Source organism: Centropristis striata, chromosome 11, assembly GCF_030273125.1.
Source record: "Centropristis striata isolate RG_2023a ecotype Rhode Island chromosome 11, C.striata_1.0, whole genome shotgun sequence".
Taxonomy (NCBI): Eukaryota; Metazoa; Chordata; class Actinopteri; order Perciformes; family Serranidae; genus Centropristis; species Centropristis striata.
In genome coordinates, this window is record NC_081527.1 from 37,119,303 (window position 1) to 37,140,635 (window position 21,333).

Genomic DNA, 21,333 nt, shown 5'->3' on the forward strand with positions numbered 1-21,333 from the left:
TTTTTTGGTCATTTGGTGTCTTTTTTGGTCATTCTGTGTCTTTTTTTTTTGTCATTTTGTGTCTTTTTTGGTAATTTCGTGTCTTCTTGTAGTCATTTTGTGTCTTTTTTTGTCAAATTGCGTCTTTTTTTGGTAAGTTTTTGTCAATTTGTGGTCAATTTGAGTCCTTTTTGACTTAATTTCATGTATTTTTTTGGTCATTTGGTGTCTTTTATGGTCATTTTGTGTCTTTTTTTTGTCATTTTTGACTTAATTTCATGTATTTTTTGGTCATTTGGTGTCTTTTTTGGTCATTTTGTGTCTTTTTTTTGGTCATTTGGTGTCTTTTTTGGTAATTTCGTGTCTTCTTTTAGTCATTTTGTGTCTTTTTTTGTCAAATTGTGTCTTTTTTTGGTAATTTTTGGTCAATTTGAGTCCTTTTTGACTTAATTTCATGTATTTTTTTGGTCATTTTGTTCGTGTAAATACATGTTGAGGAGTGCTGGCAGCACACACTGAAAAAAAAAAAAAATGTAGCACATGACCTTGGCTCAGGCTGTGTCTAATTCAGTCTGCTGTAGTTTTGAGGGCATCGCCGGCGGCGACGCGCCACGCCCCACTCCCACTCTGCTCCCCCACCCACACATGACCCCAGGCTATCTGTCTGACAGCCAGCAATTAGAACTTCACCAGTAACTACCCCTAGACCCTCATTACCAGTTAATTAAATCAAATCTATCAGGAATTATCTCCCCAAACCTGGGAGGAATACCTTCAAGAAAGCTCTCAAAACCTCAAAAGTGGGAAGAAGCAGAAGAGCTTTTGTTCTGAAATGTCACCTTTCCTTCCAGAATGATTGTTTCACCTGTGCACAAAGATCAATTACATGGGGCAGATAAACTCACTATTATTAAGGCTGTTATTATGATTTTCGAATTATCATTATTATGTCTTTTTTGGTATTTTGGTGTCTTTTTTGGTAATTTAGTGTCTTCTTTTAGTCATTTTGTGCATTTTTTTTTGTCAAATTGTGTCTTTTTTTTGTCATTTTGTGTCTTTTTTTGGTAATTTCGTGTCTTCTTTTAGTCATTTTGTGTCTTTTTTTGGTCATTTTGTGTCTCTTTTGGTCATTTTGTTGAGTTGATTGTTTCACCTGTGCACAAAGCTCAATTACATGGGGCAGATAAACTCACTATTATTAAGGCTGTTATTATGATTTTCGAATTATCATTATTATCTTTATTTTATTTTTTTCTGATTTTCAAGTTGCCTATCAATTTAGGTATAGGTATGTCTTTGTAAGAGTATTTTGATAGAGTTTAAATGCTTTTGCAAGGATGTGATTTTGATTTTATTTATATTTTTTACTTTTTATTTTTTACTTTTTTGGTATTTTCGTGTCTTCTTTTAGTCATTTTGTGTCTTTTTTGGTCATTTTGTGTCTTTTTTTGGTCATTTTGTGTCTTTTTTTGGTCATTTTGTGTCTTTTTTGGTCATTTTGTGTCTTTTTTTGGTCATTTTGTGGCTTTTTTGGTCATTTCATGTCTTCTTTTAGTCATTTCTTTCTTTTCATGTTTTGATGAAAAGACTTGACATGTTTACAAGATGTAGAGCAACATGTATGTGCTGTTTTGTTTTTATTCAAATAAAAAGTTTAATCACAAAATCATATTAATAAATGCTCAATATGACTATTAATAATGTTGGTAGGCTAATTTAGACTTATTAGGCTGTTTAATTTTCCTTTTAGGCTCAATATAAGGTTTGCGGCTCCATTCCGCAATTTTTTATTTTAGGAATTATCTTCCTAAACCTGGGAAGAATACCTTCAAGAAAGCTTTCAAAACCTCAAAAGTGGGAAGAAGCAGCCAGAGCTTTTATTCTGAAATGTCACCTTTCCTTCAAGCATGATTTGGGGAGTTAATTGTTTCACCTGTGCACAAAGCTCAATTACTGATTAAAAAAAAATTCTGGGTAACACTTTACAATAACCATCATTTATAAATGGTAAACATATAGTTTATTAATGTTTAACCATCATTTATAAACCGTATATAGGCCATTTAGAATGGTAAATACATCATTTATTAAAGTTTAACTAACTAGATCATTTATAAATGACAAATAGATGGAATATTAAAGTAAGTTTATAGTTACTTTACCATTAACAAACAATTAAATTATAGTTAATAGTTGTTTAGTTCTTTTTTTGGTCATTTTGTGTCTTTTTTGGTCATTTTGTGTCTTTTTTTGGTCATTTTGTGTCTTTTTTTTGTCAAATTGTGTCTTTTTTTGGTCATTTTGTGTCTTTTTTGGTCATTTTGTGTCTGTTTTTGGTCATTTTGTGTCTTTTTTTGTCAAATTGTGTCTTTTTTTGGTAATTTTGTGTCTTTTTTGGTCATTTTGTGTCTTTTTTTGGTCATTTTGTGTCTTTTTTTTGTCAAATTGTGTCTTTTTTTGGTCATTTTGTGTCTTTTTTGGTCATTTTGTGGTAATTTCATGTCTTCTTTTAGTCATTTTGTGTCTTTTTTTGGTCATTTTGTGTCTTTTTTTGGTCATTTTGTCTTTTTTGGTCATTTCGTGTCTTCTTTTAGTCATTTTGTGTCTTTTTTTGTCAAACTGTGTCTTTTTTTGGTCATTTTATGTCAATTTGAGTCCTTTTTTACTTAATTTCATGTATTTTTTTGGTCATTTTGTTAAAAGTAACAATAAAATATAAAAAAATATATAAATGCACAGACAGAGAGATGTTTTAGTTGTTGTCTGCTTCATTATTTCTCCAAAGTTCATCGTATCAACTGAGTTTGTATGATCTGAACTGAAATTAAAATATTAAATTAAATTATAGTTAATAGTTGATTAATAGTTTTAGTTGCACTCATTATAACATTTTTAACACCATATTAAGTATGTTAATGATTTTGAAATGATTCATATACCTTTAAGAAATTGGTTGAAAACATTTAAAGATTAAACACTTTGTAAATGGTTAATAATTGGTCTATAAACCATCTATAAACATCATTTAGTTGGTTATTGTAAAGTGTTACCAAATTCTGTTTATGGTCAATTTTGGAGCTTTCTTACTTGAGGTGTTATTGACTGAAGACATTAATTTTGCCTACACATGAATTGTTTGGGAGACATTGTTTTAAACTGATCAAAAACCAAACAAAGACAGAAACATTTTCACAAACATAATGTACAGTTTTTATTCCAAAAAGCAGCGTGTACGAGCGGAAGCCTTTACACATTCAATTTTAACAACAGGAAAAAGGTTAAAATCCTCCATAATTTAAACATTCATTTCAGAAAAATAACAATCCATTTATTTATTCTCAAACAGGTAATAAAAGCTACAAAATGACTGGAGATCTATGCACAGAAATAAAAACATAGAAAAGTCAGTGTGGCTGGACTGTACACAGGTGGCTTCCTGATCTATTCTTCATCCTCCTCCTCTTCCTCTTCATGACACCATTGCTTCATCATCAAGTGAACTTATATGTGTGACTGTTAAGGAAAGTCACATTTAACACAGCACAGATCACAGTAACAAAACAACTTTTCTGATGTGTATTCAGTCTACTGTCATAGATTTAAGTCAGCTCTGTCTCCACTGTGTTAAAGTGTTCATGTGGTAATGTGTTTTAGTTTTTTTTGGTCATTTAATGTCATTTTTTAGTCATTTTCTTTCTTTTTTGGGCCGTTTCGTGCCTTTTTTTTGGTCATTTTGTGTCTTTTTATGGTCATTTTGTGTCTTTTTTTGGTCATTTTGTGTCTTTTTTTGGTCATTTCGTGTCTCTTTTGGTCATTTTGTGCCATTTTTTGGTCATTTTGTGTCTTTTTTTGGTCATTTTGTGTCTTTTTTTGGTAATTTTGTGTCTTTTTTTGGTCAAATTGTGTCTTTTTTTGTCATTTTGTGTCTTTTTTTGGTCATTTTGTGTCTTTTTTTAGTCATTTTGTGTCTTTTTTTGGTCATTTGGTGTCTTTTGTTGGTCATTTTGTGTCTTTTATGGTCATTTTGTGTCTTTTTTGGTCATTTTGTGTCTTTTTTGGTCATTTTGTCTTTTTTGGTCATTTGGTGTATTTTTTGGTCATTTGGTGTCTCTTTTGGTCATTTTGTGTCTTTTTTTGCCAAATTGTGTCTTTTTTTGGTAATTTTTTGTCAATTTGAGTCCTTTTTTACTTAATTTCATGTATTTTTTTGGTCATTTTGCTAAAAGTAACAATAAAATATAAAAAATATATAAATGCACAGACAGAGATATGTTTTAGTTGTTGTCTGCTTCATTATTTGTCTAAAGTATAACTGTAACTAAAATGAATTTCTGGTCATTTTGTTTCCTTTTTTTGGTCATTTTGTTTCCTTTTTTTTGTGATTTTATTTCTTTTTTTGGGTGATCTGAACTGTGCGTGTGAGATTGTGTTCAGTGAGCGGGGGTCACGGACAACATGCATGTTAAATTGGGGGTCGCGACTCAAAAAGGTTGAGAACTACTGCTGTAGTAATGATGGCTGTTTATGTTGTGTACTATGTGTACTAGCACTAACTGTCTTGGTTCATGAACTATAAGAAGGATGTTGTCTTAAAGGATATGAGTCGTAGTCCAGTTTCTGGGTCAGAACTCCCGTCAGAATGAACTCTGCGTTGTGGACGTCTGGACAACAGAGACAGAAACAAACAACAAAACCAGTCAGCACAAGTTCTACTGGAACATCAAGTTTACAGACAGTTGCAAATTTACTACATTAAAGTGCCAAGTGCCAAATCTACAAGAAAAAAATGTGCAGATTTAAAGTGGCAAATCTGCTCGAAAAAAGTTGCAGATTTACGAGACAGAAGTGGGGAAAAAAACAACTATTTTCTTACAGATTCACCACTTTAAATCTCATAAATGTGCAAATTTTTTCTCGTAGATTTGACACTTTAATCTCGTAAACTTTTTTTCTCAAAATATGACCCCCCTCCCCCTGGTCCGTATGTTTTTTTTACACAACCAAACATGTACAATTGTACATACACGTGTTTTAGTATAGTTCGCTGGCATAAAATGCCCCGGTATGTATGTATGCATGCATGTGAATGTGTATGTGTGTGTGTGTGTGTGGGGGTCTTACCAATGTTTTTCATGAAGTATTCTCGACAGAGGTGGAGGTCATTGTCACAGGATATTAAGATGATCTCTGGAAGGTTCTGCAAAAAGACAAAAAAAGACTTTAATAAGTAAATAAGCAAAAAATAAAGTGTTGAAGGTATAATAGCAAAGGTAAAATAAAGGTATAGTGTCTGCTGTACTTTATTAGCACTAATGCTTATTTTCAAGTTGGTTTTATTTTTGAAACCTGATATGAAAATAAATATTTGGATCGTCATTCATTCATAACATCAGTTACTACTAAATGTTTTGAGATTTTTTCTACTAAGGCAGGGATTCCCAAAGTGTGGTGCGTGGACCCCTGGGGGTGCGCGAGATGAAAAATGTAATGGCGGTCTGATAATGACACAATTACATTTTTTCCCCCCCACACATTAAAGACGTGTTATTAATTAATTCATAAATACAGGCTATTCAATTTTGTGTCATTTATTGTTCATTTTTGCATCTATTTTGGTCATTTTTGCATCTATTTTTTGGTTGTTTGGTAATTTTTGCATCTATTTTTTGGTTGTTTGGTAATTTTTACATGTATTTTTGGTCAATTTGTGTCTATTTTGATAATTTTGTGTCATCTTTGGTCATTTTTGCATCTATTTTTGGTTGTTTTTGATCTTATAATGAAGCGTAGAAGAAGTTATCTTCTTGTTCTTGTATCATTTTTCCAACCTGTGTTATGATGACGGGTTGTTTTAGCTCCACGCTCATTTAAATTTGCTGCAATTTTTGTTCAACGCAGCTCAAAATATTATAACATTTTCCCAACTGATCTGCTTTCTGCCTCTGATCCTGAGCCTGTCATCATCCTCCACCTTTAATATGGCTATAAAAACTCTTGTTGCATTTTGTTTTTTTTGAAGGTGTGGGGGATTGGGGGTGCGTCAACCCGGTTGGGACATAGAAGGGGGGCACAGCTGAAAAAGTTTGGGAACTGCTGTATTAAGGCAACCAGATGAAAAACATTTCAGTGTTTTAGTAAATAACAGGACATGACAGTGGGTGAGGGACCTTATTCTGTTTATGCTCCATGATCTTCCTGTAGGAGGGCTGTTTGGCCAGCAGTTTCCCTCCTGCACTCTCCAGGATGGGCTTCATGGTGCTGAGGCTGGGGCAGATCCCTGGGGTGAGGTAGAAGTACTTGCCCTGCATCACCCAGCACAGAAAACAGACAAACAAAGAGACAGTCAGCCAGTGAAGAACCAATCCAAGTTGACAAATGTATTCAACTGTGTAAAGTCTTTACAGTATTTCAACCAGGGACAACAATAAGGTCTAGGTCTTTATTTATTTGTCATTGTCACATGTACAACGAAATTCAAAGTGCTCTCCAGTAAGTGCAACATTTAAGAGTCTCTAAAAATATGAATATAAAAAGAAAAATATGTACAATTCAAAATACCCAGTTTAGACAAACACATAAACACACCCAGACATACATGTATAGTCGCACAGGAAAAAAAACAAACAAACAGCATGAACACACAGTCGAGACAAACAACAGTACAGAACATATCTCAAGTGTGTTGAGCCATCAATGTGAATGCAGTGCAATATTATCGTTTTTTTCCAGTATTGAGGGTTATTGCAGTTGGATAAAAGCTGTTTGAGTCTGTTAGGCCTTGTGTTGAGTGATCTGAACCTTCTGCCTGAGGGCAACAGTTCAAACAGTGAGTGACCGGGATGGTGTGTGTCCTTAATAATGTTCTGGGCTTTTTTGAGGCAGCGGGAACTGTGTAGTTCTTCCAACAATATATTTTGCCTGAATCATTCTTTCTCTGTGGTTAAAACTCCAGTCCAACTAGTTCCACAGTGTGTGTGTGTGTGTGTGTGTGTGTGTGTGTGTGTGTGTGAAGCTTGTTGTCTCACCTTGAAGAGTGGAGCACTGTGGGCTCTCTTCAGTGATTCCTCCAGACTGAAGCCAAACAACACCTCCGCCTCAGCATCCCTCAGAGTGTAGCTCTGCTCATCTGCAACACACACACATACATTCATATTAGTCAGGCGGCTTAGCCGAATAAAGGGGACACGTCGGACAAAAGCACCAAAATTTTTCCACATGCTCTCTTTCACTATAGGTTTCAATTTTTGGTAGGAGCCACTTCATCAAGATTGTGGATCGGAGATGGCAGCCATATAAAGTCTATGAGAAACTCTATATCTTCCAAGCCACTCAGAAGGTCAATCTTGGTGTCAAAATCTACATTTTCTGGGTCAAGAAATCATTTAAAGCTATTGAGAACATCACTAGATGATTATTTGATCAAATAGATATGATCATTTTCACCCAGACTGGTGGGTCTTCAAGTGCTGCAGCAGGGAATCCTGAGCTGAAAATAAATCTATGTTCACGGGAGAGAGCGGATTAGCTGCCATGTACACTGCTAAAAAAAAAAATCAAGGGAACGCTTTAATCTCATGTCAGATCTCTAGTGATATTCTCAGTAGCTTTAAATGATTCCTTGACCCAGAAAATGCATATTTTGACACCAAGACATTACATTACATTACATGTCATTTAGCAGACGCTTTTGTCCAAAGCGACTTACAATAAGTGATTCAACCTGAAGGTACTAGACATAGACCATAGGAATCAAGTAAGTACATAACTTTAAGAGATAACTGTCATTGCTACAGGAGTGCTATATGTTAAAGAAGAAAAGAAGAGAAGAAGAAGAAGAGCAAATTTTTTTTTTTTTTTTTTTAAATATATATATGTGTTAGGTGACCATGGCTTAACCGAGGTATTGTTGGAAGAGATAGGTCTTCAGCCTGCAGCGGAAGATGTCCAGGCTGTCTGAGGTCCTGATGGCGGTGGGGAGCTCGTTCCACCATTTGGGAGCCAAGATAGAGAAAAGTCTGGAGGAGGTTTTGAGGCGAGTTGACCCACGGAGGGTGGGAGTCGCCAGCTGTTTGGCTGATGCAGAGCGGAGAGGACGGGCAGGGGTGTAGAGTTTGACAAGGTCCTGGATGTAAGTAGGACCTGAACCGTTAGCAGCAGAGTACGCCAGAGCTAGAGTCTTGAAGCGTATCCGAGCAGCCACTGGTAGCCAGTGGAGGGAGCGGAGGAGGGGTGTTGTAAGTGAAAATTTGGGAAGATTGAAGACCAATCGAGCAGCTGCATTCTGGATGAGTTGCAGAGGTCGGATGGCTTTGGCAGGCAGACCTGCCATGAGGGAGTTGCAGTAGTCCAGGCGTGAGATGACCAGTGCCTGGACCAGGACCTGGACCAGGACCTGGACCTGGACCAGGACCTGAGCTGCCTTCTGAGTGAGAAACGGACGGATTCTCCTGATGTTATGCAGCAAGAATCTGCAAGATCTGGTGGTAGCGGTGATGTTTGTGTTGAGGGACAGTTGGTTGTCAAGAGTCACGCCAAGGTTCTTGGCGGTTTCTGTGGAGACAACCACTGTGTTCTGGACAGTGATGTGGAGGTCAGAGGTCAGAGCCCTTCCCTGGGAGGTAGAGTAGCTCGGTCTTGCCCAGGTTGAGTTTGAGGTGGTGCGAGGACATCCACTGGGAGATGTCGGCCAGACATGCAGAGATACGTGCTGCTGCATGTGTTTCAGACTGGGGAAATGAGAAGATTAGCTGGGTGTCGTCGGCATAGCTATGGTAGGAGAAGCCATGCGAGTGGATGAGGGAGCCAAGGGAGTTGGTGTAAATTGAGAAGAGGAGCGGACCAAGGACCGAGCCTTGAGGGACCCCGGTGGTGAGTACTTAAAAGACTGGTGGTGACCACTTAAAAGATTGACCTTTTAAGTGGATTGAAAGATATATTGGTTCTCATAGACTTTATATGGCTGCCATCTCCGATCCACAATCTTGATGAAGTGGCTCCTACCAAAAATTGAAACCTATGGTGATAGAGAGCATGTGGAAAAATTTGGTACTTTTGTCCGACGTGTCCCCTTTATTCTTAAATCTGGTCCTAAGCCGCCGGACTATAGAGCGTAATTCTTTGAGTAGGGGAGAGAAAGAGGGAGAATTTAAAAGGAAAAGGAAAATTGAAACAAAGGATTATTTTTTGATCACATACCCACAAACTTCTGGCTCCTCCAGCTCTCCTCCAGCCACTCGGGGCTGACGATGTGTTTCACCACAGACATGGCGGTGAGGAACTTGACGGTGCGAGTCACCTTAGTAGCCACCAGGTGAGTGACTTTCTGACTGCTGTCTGCTACTTCACCACCTAAAGCATGTAACCTCTGCAGGCCAGGAGGAGAGGAGGGAGTGGAACATTAGCATCCTGTCTGATGGAGGGAAACTGTACAAGTGAGAAGAAAAGGCCTGATTAATGTGGTTTGGTCAGCTTTACCTTGGTGTACTGCTGGACCTGTGTGGGCTCAAAGCCTGTGAACATGACTTGGGGAGTGGACTCTGGAGGAAGCTTCTTATTGGGGGACTGGATCTCCTCCAGTCTGCACACAAGCAAACACACATTTACCCACAATATTGTAACATGGGAAACTTGACAGATTTCATGCAAAAAAAAATTGATTGATTGGTTTAACCCATTGACGCCGGGAAAGCATTACCGCACTTCTACCATTGAAACCGGGAGCGCTGTTGTGTTATTCTACCATTAAGGACAGCGGATATGTCATTTTGTAGTATTTGTATTTTTTTCCACCTATTTTCGGTCTCTTGGCCAATGAAATGCATCAGAATCATGATCAGAATACATGCGGGAGTGTCGCAATGCATCATGGGACTTTTCCAGAACTTTAAATCATGGAGGAAGACGACTAAAGCGGAGGCATATCTATATATATATATATATATATATATATATATATGTATATATATCTATAGCGGAGGAGCTCAGCAGGAAGTGACGGAAGAGATCTGATGAAAACAGCGCCGTTGATTTTATTGCTGATCCGGACTTTGAACCCTTGGAACCAATCGACCAGATTTATGGATGAGGAATATGTTTTTAGACGACATATTTTCACCGAAGAACAGACAGATTTGTGGCCATCTGGAGATAATAATAATATTATTATTAATAATATATTACTATTAATAATAATAATTGATTGTGATGATGATATAAGAAATCATGACTGTTTATGTCTTATATTACTTTATGCGTCGTTGAGTACCCTGAAAAGTGCAATATATAAAATGTATTATTATTTATTATTATTATCATTATTATTATGATATTTTTTTTTTTTTATTACAGTAGGCTAATGAGAACTATGTCTATTTCTTCCAATGGTCATATCATGTTAGCATCTTGCTAAAGACTTGGACAAATAAACTCAACTTCTCATGAAAGCCACGGCTCTCAAATACTTTGTGAATTTCATTTCTTTCTGCTACAGAGGCTGAAAATTCTTCTGTTGAATTTCCAGAAAAACTTCAGGTTTTAGGGGGTTCTTTCAAAATCGCCCAGAGGTTTTACAGGCATGTTTTTCCAGGCGTTTTAGGCCTTAATGGGTTAATGATGGTTTGTCCCACCAGCCATTGTGACTGAACACCTGTAACCAGGTGTGCTGTACATACCTGGCTTTCTTGTTTGCAGGCTGGTTGGTGGTGTCAGTTATCTTCTGCTTTTGGAGCAGCTGGAGACTCTGAACACCACACGATCATAACAAAGAGAATCAGATGAGCACAAACACACAGCAGCCTCCATGTTCTACCTGCTGGGTCTGTTCTGCAAGTATAAGCTCCATGCAAAACATCACTGGCTCATATTTATATTTATACACGGGTGCTTTACATACGGGTCAAACCATGGAGGGTAGGGTGCATCAAATTTGAATGGTAATTTTTAATTTCAAAATATCAATTTGGCTGGCATTGCATTTTGTTCCACTTAACATAAAAATGACTTTTGCAAAGTTTTGAGGAATTCCATTGAGATTTAGGGGTGCCACCCAAAACATGGACTTTGGTGAAATTTCGAAAAATGGGCAATTTTTAGTCTAATTGCCAAAAGGTTGACCTGGAAATGTTGAGTACAGTGAACTTTTATACAGTAACATGTTCTATAGGGTTGTTTCTACATATATTGGAACACTTTTAGCACCCAGCCATATCGAAATTCAAGAATTGTGTTTTTTGATGCTCCCTAATGGAGGGTTTTTGGCTTTCATGTTGGATTACAGTGAAATCAAACCAAGTTTAAAAGCTCTACAGTTATCCACCTATTTATGAGAGCAATTTAATCAATATCAGCTCCATCTTTGACCAGAGAGGAGATATAAATGATTATTTTTGGTTACATAATGGAATTAGTGCAAAAATGTTCAGAGTATAACACAATACAAACAGATGTGCACTAAATATATGATTGACAAAACAAATCAAAAGATTTAAAGGCATTCATCTCATGAAACATCTGCAACAAACTCACCGCGAGAGCTTCAGAAGAGACTTTGATCGGCATTCTCCAAGCCGCTAGAGAGAGAGACACACACAAAAATGACTTTCAGATATAATATCAAGCTTCAACAGGAATTCTCACAACCCGTACTGTCCATACTTCTGTCATATAGAACAGTAGTTCTCAACCTTTTTGAGTCGCGACCCCCAATTTAAACATGCATGTTGTCCATGACCCCCGCTCAGTGAACACAATCTCACAGATCACCCAAAAAAGAAACAAAATGACCAAAAAAAGTAAACAAAATGAGCAAAAAAGACACAAATTGACCACAAAATGATCAAAAAAGATACAAAATGAGCAAAAAAGACACAAAATGAGCAAAAAAGACACAAACTGACCAAAAAAAGAAACAAAATGAGCAAAAAAAGACACAAAATGAGCAAAAAAAGGAAAAAAAATTACAAAAACCACACAAATTGACCACAAAATGATCAAAAAAGACACAAAATGAGCAAAAAAGACACAAAATGACCAAAAAAAGGAAATAAAATGATCAAAAAAGACCCCAATTGGGGTCCCGACTCCAAGGTTGAGAATAGCTGATATAGAATATATATATGGCCATACCATAACAAAACAACATTTTGGCTGCTTTCCAAAGGTGGGATAATCTACAATAACAGGTCAGTTATAAACTAACACACGAAGGACGATCCCACAGAATAACAACTCGCTTATTGGGGTTTCTTTCCCCAGATGTTTACTTTCTCTGTTTAACCTTTTTTATTCATGACTATTTCCCAGCTATACATATAAAAAAATATACTACAACATAAAAAAAACGATATTAATGTCAGAACATTGAAGTGTACATACCGAGCAGGTTCTGGACCAGCTGTGGGTTGGGCACCAGAGGTTCAGGATGAGTGTAGATAGAATATCTGCTGTGCTGAATCTGTCTCAGTGCTTCAAAGTTTCCCAGCAGTATATCACACAGCCACTGGGCGTTCACACAGGGGATCTTCCACTCCTTGGCCTTCTCATACTTCAGCCCACTGGGTCTGAAAATATATATATATATATATATATATATATTAGATATCACCAACACTGTTCTTGCTCTTTTTTTTAATCACAATAGTAAGACCCAGGTATCTCATCCCCTCATCCATCCCATTCAAATCTTACTCTTTGCAGATGAGGACAGTGTTACTGCGACACAGGTATCCAGTGTATCTGGCTCCAGCCAGGTAGGCCATCAGCTTCAGGTCATCCCGGTCCGCATCGACAAAACCTGTCACTGATATAATCTGACAAGCACAGAGAAAAACTTAGAGTATGGACATGACAAGCAGATGTTAGAAACACACAAGAAGACACTGAAAATGGAAGAAAAAGGGGCAAAACCAAAGTGTAACAGATCTTTACCCCTTTAAATAAGATGGGACATGAAGAAAACGTGCACAAAAGGGCAAAGAGAACATTTTTTCGTTTCCCTTATATGGAAATGTAGCTTTTCTTTTAAAGTCAGCGCCCTTATCGGGTCCACCAGGAGATTTTAGACTGGTTACAAACACCACTGAGGAATCTCTGTGGGAGTGTGACCTACATGCTGAGAGCCTGGTTTGGCTCCTGGAGGGAAGGCAAAGGGCAGATGTAACGTCCGATGAGGAGGAACCATCCTCTTCCTCTTCAGGACAGTGTTAAGCCAGTGGGCTGTTACACAGCGCTTCCCATCTCTGAGGGCCTGGCAGAGGAAACACCACAACATCAACAAAGGTGAGAAAGACGCCATGTTGTTGGCAAATGTATTCAAACTTGGTTAAATGAACCTAAAACAAAACCTGGTTCATGTTGTTCATTCTGCACATTCGCCCTTCTACTAAAACTATGAACTCAACTTTCAGACACTCAGTCAATCCTTTCACCCATCAGCACGTTTTGTTTGTCACCTCTTTGGCTAAGTTCACACGAGGACGGTCTGAACAGAAGACGCAAAAGTGGCGTCGCGTCTTCACTTTTTATTCCTCGTTTAGACGAGCGTTTTCAGGAGGAAATCTGCTGCATACGGTGATCTAAAGTGTGTGGAATTGGATTGTATGCAGCCAGGCGGCATCACTTAAAGCCATAAGAGCATCTTTGGGCATGCAGAAGTTTTCACGCCACACATTTTCATCAGCTACTCCTTCCACAAAGTTCTCCTCCATCACTAGATCTCCCAGGTCTCGTTCACAGCCGTCTGGCTCCTCCCACCAATCGCTGCATCCAGAATGTGATGGAGGTAATTCCAGATCCTTCTCTGTTCACTAATACTATCTGTACATATCCTGTACATTTGGTGGAAAGACTCCTGTAAGTTTATTAGAGCTGCCAGAGCAGCTTGAAGGTCCCACCATGGAAATAATCCCACGTTTCTTTATTTCCTGTCCTGGAGCATGTATGTGACGTAAACACATACGTGACGTGAGCAGATCAGATCAGAGTTTTGTGTCTTGTCAGTGTAGACGACACGCTACGGAGGAGAGGATTACACTTTTACACTTTGGAGGATGGTTTCAGATTTTTGCGTTTTTAAGCCCCCAAAACGACGTCACCGTCTAAACGAAAGGCACTTCACATAAAATATTTTGACGTTTTTACCCGCAAGCGTCCTCGTGTAAACGGGGCCTTAATCTTCTATATTGTCTTCTTCTCTTATAGGATGCAAGGCTGCACCTGAGGCCCCCAGTGATGCTGACCGTAATCCACCCCACATTATATTACAACAATACGGGGGTGTCAAAATGATCCATCAATTAACTATGTGGCTGCAAGTTTTATTATGTTTATTGTGACCATTAACCACCAAACCAGCAATGCAAATTTCTTGTATGTAAAAAAAAGAATTGACAATAAACTAGAGGTGTGGGGAAAAAATTCAAATCGAAATATTGTGACTCATGAATCGGGATTCAGGATGAAATCGTATCGTGGGGCCTCTGCTGATTCACACCTGTACAATAAACCCGTTTCTGACTCTGATTTCTGTGGGTTTGCAGTGTTTAAATCAACTCTCACAGCATGCTTCAGAGTGGTATTGTCCTCCAAAAAGTCATCTTTGTCCAGATAGCACTAATTCTTACCTGTACATACATGTTGCTGACTTGACTCTCACACAGCAGGTGAGTGCAGCGGCTGGTCAGAGTCGGGTCAACAGCACCTCCACACGCCTGGATCACCTGACGGGGTTAAAACACATTATAACATATTTTATCCATCTCTGCTGCTGTCAACACATGACAATATCTACGCCACAATAACTCATGTACACTACCGGTCAAAAGTTTTAGAACACCCCAATTTTTCTAGTTTTTTATTGAAATTCAAGCAGTTCAAGTCAAATGAACAGCTTGAAAGGGTCCAAAGGTAAGTGGTGAACTGCCAGAGGTAAATAAAAAAAGGTAAGCTTAACCAAAACTGAAATATAATGTACATTTCAGAATTATACAAGTAGGCCTTTTTCAGGGAACAAGAAATGGGTTAACAACTTAACTCTATGGAGTCTTGGGCTATTTTGTCCATTTTTGAATTCTTTTCATGTCTTTGTAAGTCATTTTGTGTCTTTTTTGGTCATTTTGTGACTTTTAGGTAATTTTGTTTCTTTTTTGGGTCATTTTGCGTCTTTTTTAGTCATTTTGTGTCTTTTTTTAGTCATTTTGTCTTTTTGGTAATTTTGTTTATTTTTTGGGTCATTTTGTATCTTTTTTTGGTCATTTTGTGTCTTTTTTGATCATTTTGTGGTCAATTTGTGTCTTTTTTGGTCATTTTGTTTCCTTTTTTTGGGCATTTTGTGTCTTTTTTGGGTGATCTGAACTGTGAGTGTGAGATTTTTAGTCATTTTTAGTCATTTTTTGTCATTTTGTGTCTTTTTTTAGTCATTTTGTGTCTTTTTTTAGTCATTTTGTGTCTTTTTTTAGTCCTTTAGTCCAACATAAAATGTGATTTTGAATCTTTTTTTTACTTTCAAAACACTATCATGCTCAATAAAGAAATTTAAATGTTTCAAATGTGCATTAATTTCAGAGTACACTGAGACATTAAACTGCATCATTTTCAATTAAATTCTGGAAAAGTTGGTGCGTTCTAAAACTTTTGACCAGTAGTATATGTTTCATCATTATTAAAACATATGCTGCAGGTTGTTGATCCCAAGCAGTTGTAAATGAAGACAATGATTATCTCCTGGAGTTAACAGTCTTACCCTCTTCCATGTGGCCAGGAGTTGTTTGTCAGCCATCTGTTCTGGGTAGTCAGCGATAGCAAACACACATCCCAGCAGGAAGCCATCCTGTGGAACTGAGAATTAGAATAGGAAGAAGTTACACAAGTGAATCTGCAGGTTCAAGCAACCAGCCTCACATAGCCTTTATCATCTAGTACAGTAGTTCTCAACCTTTTTGAGTCGCGACCCCCAATTTAACATGCATGTTGTCCGCGACCCCCACTCACTGAACACAATCTCACACGCACAGTTCAGATCACCCAAAAAAGAAACAAAATGACCAAAAAAAGTAAACAAGATGACCAAAAAAGACACAAATTGACCACAAAATGATCAAAAAAGACACAAAATGACCAGAAAAGACACAAAATGACCAAAAAGGACACAGAATGACCAAAAAAAGACACAAAATGACCAAAAAAAGGAAACCAAATTACTAAAAAAGACACAAATTGTCCACAAAATGATAAAAAAAAGACACAAAATGACCTAAAAAGACAAAAAATGAACAAAAAAAGACATTAAGTGACCAAAAAGACTAAAACAAATGATTTGGCGACCCCCAGAAATCATCTTGCGACCCCAATTGGGGTCCCGACCCCAAGGTTGAGAATAGCTGATCTAGTACAGGGATTCCCAAAGTGTGGTGCGTGGACCCCCAGGGGCGCACGAGCTGCCACTAGGGGGTGCGTGAGATAAAAATAAAATAAAGACGTGTAAATAAACATTTCCTTTGTAAACTGTAAAATCAAAAACTGTAATATTAATTAATAAATAAATACAAGCTATTCCAAATGCACTTCATCTTAAAATGAAGCGTAGAAGTTATTTTTGTTCAACGCAGCTCAAAATATTATAACATTTTCCCAACTTATCTGCTTTCTGCCTCTGATCCTGAGCCTCTTTGCTCTTAAAAGTGGGAGCTTTGTTGCATTATATTGAAAATGTGTTACAGTGTTTCAGATTAATTCAAATGCGAGAGCCCATTGTTGTAGTCGTGATTATTTAATTATATGCGTGTTCTGGTCATTTGAGCATGATTTAACATGCTGCCTTTAATATGGCTATAAAAAAAAGCTTATTGCATTTTGGGTTTTTTTGAAGGTGTGGGGGATTGGGGGTGCGTCAACCCGATTGGGACATAGAAGGGGGTGAGCAGCTAAAAAAGTTTGGGAACCGCTCTAACGTGTTATAAATAAATGTAAAGTTTACTGAATTCCTTTAATACCCCCAGCAATCAATGTATATTGTCACTTTAATTAAGGAGCCACCAAATGTAATGTCAAGCAATGGCTTAATTCTAAACAATGTGTCAGAAAATGAAACTTCCTCCACAAATGTGATGCCAAATCAAAATGTAATCACCAATGGAGTAGTAGTGGTCAGACTCCTGAAAACCAGTAACACCTGGAGTGACTATAATCACCCTCTACGTCAGGGGTGGGCAATTAATTTTCCCAAGGGGCCACATGACCAATACCACGAAGGTTACGGGGGCCGGACCAAAACTCTGAACTAAATTCTGCTCAATATTAATGTAATCGCTTTATAAAATACAGTAAATTATCTGGTTTTGAGCTGCTACTGATAGGAACACATGTTATGATGAGACTGTTAATGTGGAGTAAATCAAATATAGCAGTAAAAAGTAGTAAATACTCCAATCACTATATCACTTTTCAATTTATTTTAAACACAACTGTAAATGACCTTTAGCAAGGTTCATATTTATGTTTTTGTGTTATATAGCTTGTTTTTTCATGTTTGTACATTTTCAAGGTGTTTTACAATGTTGTGATGCTTTTATTTTTGAAAAGGTGCCGTCCAGTGTAAAACGGGTGCTTTAATTTTGAAAGGTAGTGACAGGAAATAACCGGTAGAACGGTTAAATGAAAAAACGAACGGTAAATAATAACGAGTGCGTCGTAATTCATATAAAGTTGATATAAAGTATCAAAAAGGCTTCTATAGTGGCTGACTGACAGGACACAAGGTTTGTTAAAGTTTATTTTATTCTGTCATATATATTAGTGGCTATATTTGTTGTCTTAACTATAGTAAAAGTGCTTGTTAGCTCTAGTGCTAATGCTAATGTTTGCTTTTTTTTCTGTACTCACTTTCTTGTCCTGGCTCGTGTCCAAACAGCTGGGAGATATGAGGAGGCTGCTGGAGCTGAGGCTGCAGCACCGTCTGCTGCTGCTGCTGCTGCTGCAGGACCTGTTGGTTCTGATGCTGCAGAACCTGCTGTTGCTGACTCTGCAGCTGCTGCTGCTGTTGCATCTGTTGCATGTGTTGCTGCTGTTGCAGGAAATGCTGCTGCTGCTGCTGCTGTTGCTGCTGCTGCTGCTGCTGCAGATGCTGTTGGTGTATCTGCTGTTGATTCTGCTGTTGTTGCTGCTGTTGCTGCAACATCTGCATGCGTTGTTGTTGCTGTTGGAACTGCTGGAGCTGTTGCTGCAGTGCCTGTTGCTGCTGTAGTTGCTGTAAACCAGGCCGGAGGAGCTGCTGAGGTCGTAGCTGCTGCTGGGAGAACGCATGCTGCTGCTGTTGCTGTTGCTGCTGCTGCTGTTGCTGAGAAAACATCTGCTGTTGATGCATTTGCTGCTGTTGTTGCAGAAACTGTTGCTGCTGGGGTAACTGTGCAAACCCTTGTTGCTGTGGGACCTGTGATTGTTGCTGCTGTTGGTGATGTAGCTGCATCATCTGATGCTGCTGCTGCTGTAGGTGCATCATGGGATGCTGTGGTTGCTGTGGTAACTGTTGTTGGTGTTGTTGTTGTTGTTGTGCAACCTGGTGTGACTGTTGCTGTTGCTGTTGCAGTAGCTGTTGCTGCTGCTCTGCTGTGAGGGGCTGGCTGGCCATTTTGGCCTGATTGAATAGAAGAGGGTTGGTGCTATTAGGGGTCTGAGCATGGCTCTGATTGGTTTGCTGCTCCAACGGCTTTGTCTGATTGGCTGTCAAATTCTGGATGATCTGTAACAGAGAAGAAGTGAAAGAGAGAAAGAAATGTATGATATAAGGGTCGTTATCCTTGTGTCAGTAATACTAGGATTATATTAGTCATGGAATGTGGCCCTGCTCCTCCTTAGGTAGAAGTTGCCTAAATCAGTAGTTCTCAACCTTTTTGAGTCGCGACCCCCAATTCAACATACATGTTGTCCGCAACCCCCGCTCACTGAACACAATCTCACCCAAAAAATAAACAAAATTACCAAAAAAAGGAAACAAAATGACCAAAAAAGACACAAATTGACCACAAAATGATCAAAAAAAGACATAAAATGATCAATAATTGACACAAAATGGCCAAAAAAGACACAAAATGACCAAAAAAAGACACATTATGACCAGAAAAGACACAAAATGACCAGAAAAAGACACAAATTGACCACGAAATGATCAAAAAAAGACACAAAATGATCAATACAAGACACAAAATGGCCAAAAAAGACACAAAATGACCAAAAAAGACACAAAATGATCAATAATAGACACAAAATGGCCAAAAAAGACACAAAATGACCAAAAAAGACACAAAATGACCAGAAAAAGACACAAATTGACCACAAAATGATCAAAAAAAGACACAAAATGATCAATACAAGACACAAAATGGCCAAAAAAGACACAAAATGACCAAAAAAGACACAAAATGACCAAAAAAAGACACAATGTGACCAAGAAGAGACACAAAATCACCAAAAAGACTAAAACACCTGAACACTTTAACACAGTGGAGACAGAGCTGACTTCCAAAATGATTTGGCGAGCCCCAGAAATCATCTCGCGACCCCAATTGGGGTCCCGACCCCAAGGTTGAGAATAGCTGGCCTAAATGACAGCAGTTGGGGAAACCCAGCTGTTGATTTGTGGGAAGAACTGTTGGGAATTCTTACATGTGCTACATTGGCAGGTCGACTGGCTGGCTGCATGTCAGAGTTGTTGGTGATGTTGCGAAGCGTTCTGGCAGCTGGACTCCAGCCAGGGATTCCCTCTGGGAGAGAGAGAGAGAGAGAGTTGAACACATAATTAACAGCATATAGCAAAAGTTATTATACACCCACCTGTCCACCTACTTGTGTCACAAAGGATTGGCAAATTATTGCATTTCCTTTTCTTAACATCTTGCACAACGTTCCAACTTTCTTACAAATTACAATTTACCAATTACAAACTTGTACATACTACTGACAAACACAGTATGCTATATGTACTGCATTTTGGTTTTTAGTACTAGTATGCAGTTTGAAACTGTTAAATCGATTTATTTTATAGTATGCAAGGCAAAAACTTGCAAAACTTGTCTTGGTCTATAAAAAATTCCAAACACAAAGTATAATACACATCAGTGGCTCTTTTTCTTTTCATAAAAAAGTATATATTTTGGGTGTTCCAAGATGTGTATATAATAATAATAATAATTATTATTATTATTGTTATTATTATTATTATTATTATTATTATTATTATTATTATTATTATTATTATTATATTTTGGGTGTTCCAAGATGTGTATATAATAATAATAATAATAATAATAATAATTATTATTATTATTATTATTATTATTATCATTATTATATTTTGGGTGTTCCAAGATGTGTATACAATAATAATAATAATAATTATTATTATTATTATCATTACTATATTTTGGGTGTTCCAAGATGTGTATACAATAATAATAATAATAATTATTATTATTATTATTATTATTATTATATTTTGGGTGTTCCAAGATGTGTATATAATAATAATAATAATAATAATAATAATAATAATAATAATTATTATTATTATTACAATATATAACATAAAGGGACATACGATTTTTATTGACATTTTATCTAAGAAATGAATGCCATTGATGTGTTTGTTTGTTTTATTTGATATTCGATTTTGCATGTTTGCAATATTAAGTTATATCAAGCTTTGCTTGTTCCGTTTCATTTGAACTTGTTTAGGTCAATTTTTTCAATAAATATCAATGTTGGCCCGCGACTTTGTCCAAGTTTTACATTTTGTCCCACTGTGTATTTGAGTTTGACACCCCTGACATAGAGGTATTTTTGGCATACTGCAGGTTTATGAAGCTTCATGACATACTGACCTTGCTGTGTGGTGTGGCTGATGTCTCATTATGACTACATGGGTGTATGTGTACTTATGTGTTTGTAAGTTAATAACAAGTTATGTGTGTTAATAATGGTAATAATGAGTTTATAAACTACATTACTATATGTTATACATACATATATATAAATATTATTATTTAACTGAATATAGTAAATTAACATAGGGAGAAGGGATTTAATAAGCTTTGGCTTCTTCCTTTTGAACACAAATAAGTGTTGAGTCTTGTTGTTGTTTCATTTTGTGTTGTTGTCTTGTATTTATTGTTGTTCGTTTGTTTTTAAATGTTCATCTTTTATTTTGTGTTCAAATAAATTCTCAATCAATCAATCAATTAATAATAATAATGTTCTGCTTTGCAAATGCTGACGATTAGTGTAAGCGTGTCACATTGTGGGAAACAGTCGGTGGAGTCGACTAGTTCAATAAAAACGGGAGATTCTCTCCAGATTAGTACGACATGG

General features: G+C 37.2%; 1 protein-coding gene across 1 annotated transcript in view; it reads right to left on the reverse strand.

Annotated features, from left to right (window-relative positions):
* Positions 1 to 3,165: 3,165 nt before the first annotated feature.
* paxip1 (PAX interacting (with transcription-activation domain) protein 1) overlaps positions 3,166 to 21,333 on the reverse strand; it is a 28,465-nt gene continuing 10,297 nt past the window's right edge. The window contains exons 8-23 of the mRNA XM_059343955.1: positions 19,633 to 19,730; positions 17,854 to 18,709; positions 15,716 to 15,810; positions 14,598 to 14,693; positions 13,085 to 13,222; positions 12,664 to 12,785; positions 12,352 to 12,536; positions 11,503 to 11,546; positions 10,650 to 10,717; positions 9,454 to 9,556; positions 9,175 to 9,343; positions 7,005 to 7,105; positions 6,147 to 6,281; positions 5,101 to 5,176; positions 4,576 to 4,640; positions 3,166 to 3,482 (exon numbers count right to left, since the gene is read on the reverse strand). Coding sequence (XP_059199938.1) covers positions 3,471 to 3,482; positions 4,576 to 4,640; positions 5,101 to 5,176; positions 6,147 to 6,281; positions 7,005 to 7,105; positions 9,175 to 9,343; positions 9,454 to 9,556; positions 10,650 to 10,717; positions 11,503 to 11,546; positions 12,352 to 12,536; positions 12,664 to 12,785; positions 13,085 to 13,222; positions 14,598 to 14,693; positions 15,716 to 15,810; positions 17,854 to 18,709; positions 19,633 to 19,730 — 2,363 coding nt within the window. The 3' untranslated portion in view covers positions 3,166 to 3,470. The remainder of the gene's footprint in view (positions 3,483 to 4,575; positions 4,641 to 5,100; positions 5,177 to 6,146; positions 6,282 to 7,004; positions 7,106 to 9,174; positions 9,344 to 9,453; positions 9,557 to 10,649; positions 10,718 to 11,502; positions 11,547 to 12,351; positions 12,537 to 12,663; positions 12,786 to 13,084; positions 13,223 to 14,597; positions 14,694 to 15,715; positions 15,811 to 17,853; positions 18,710 to 19,632; positions 19,731 to 21,333) is intronic.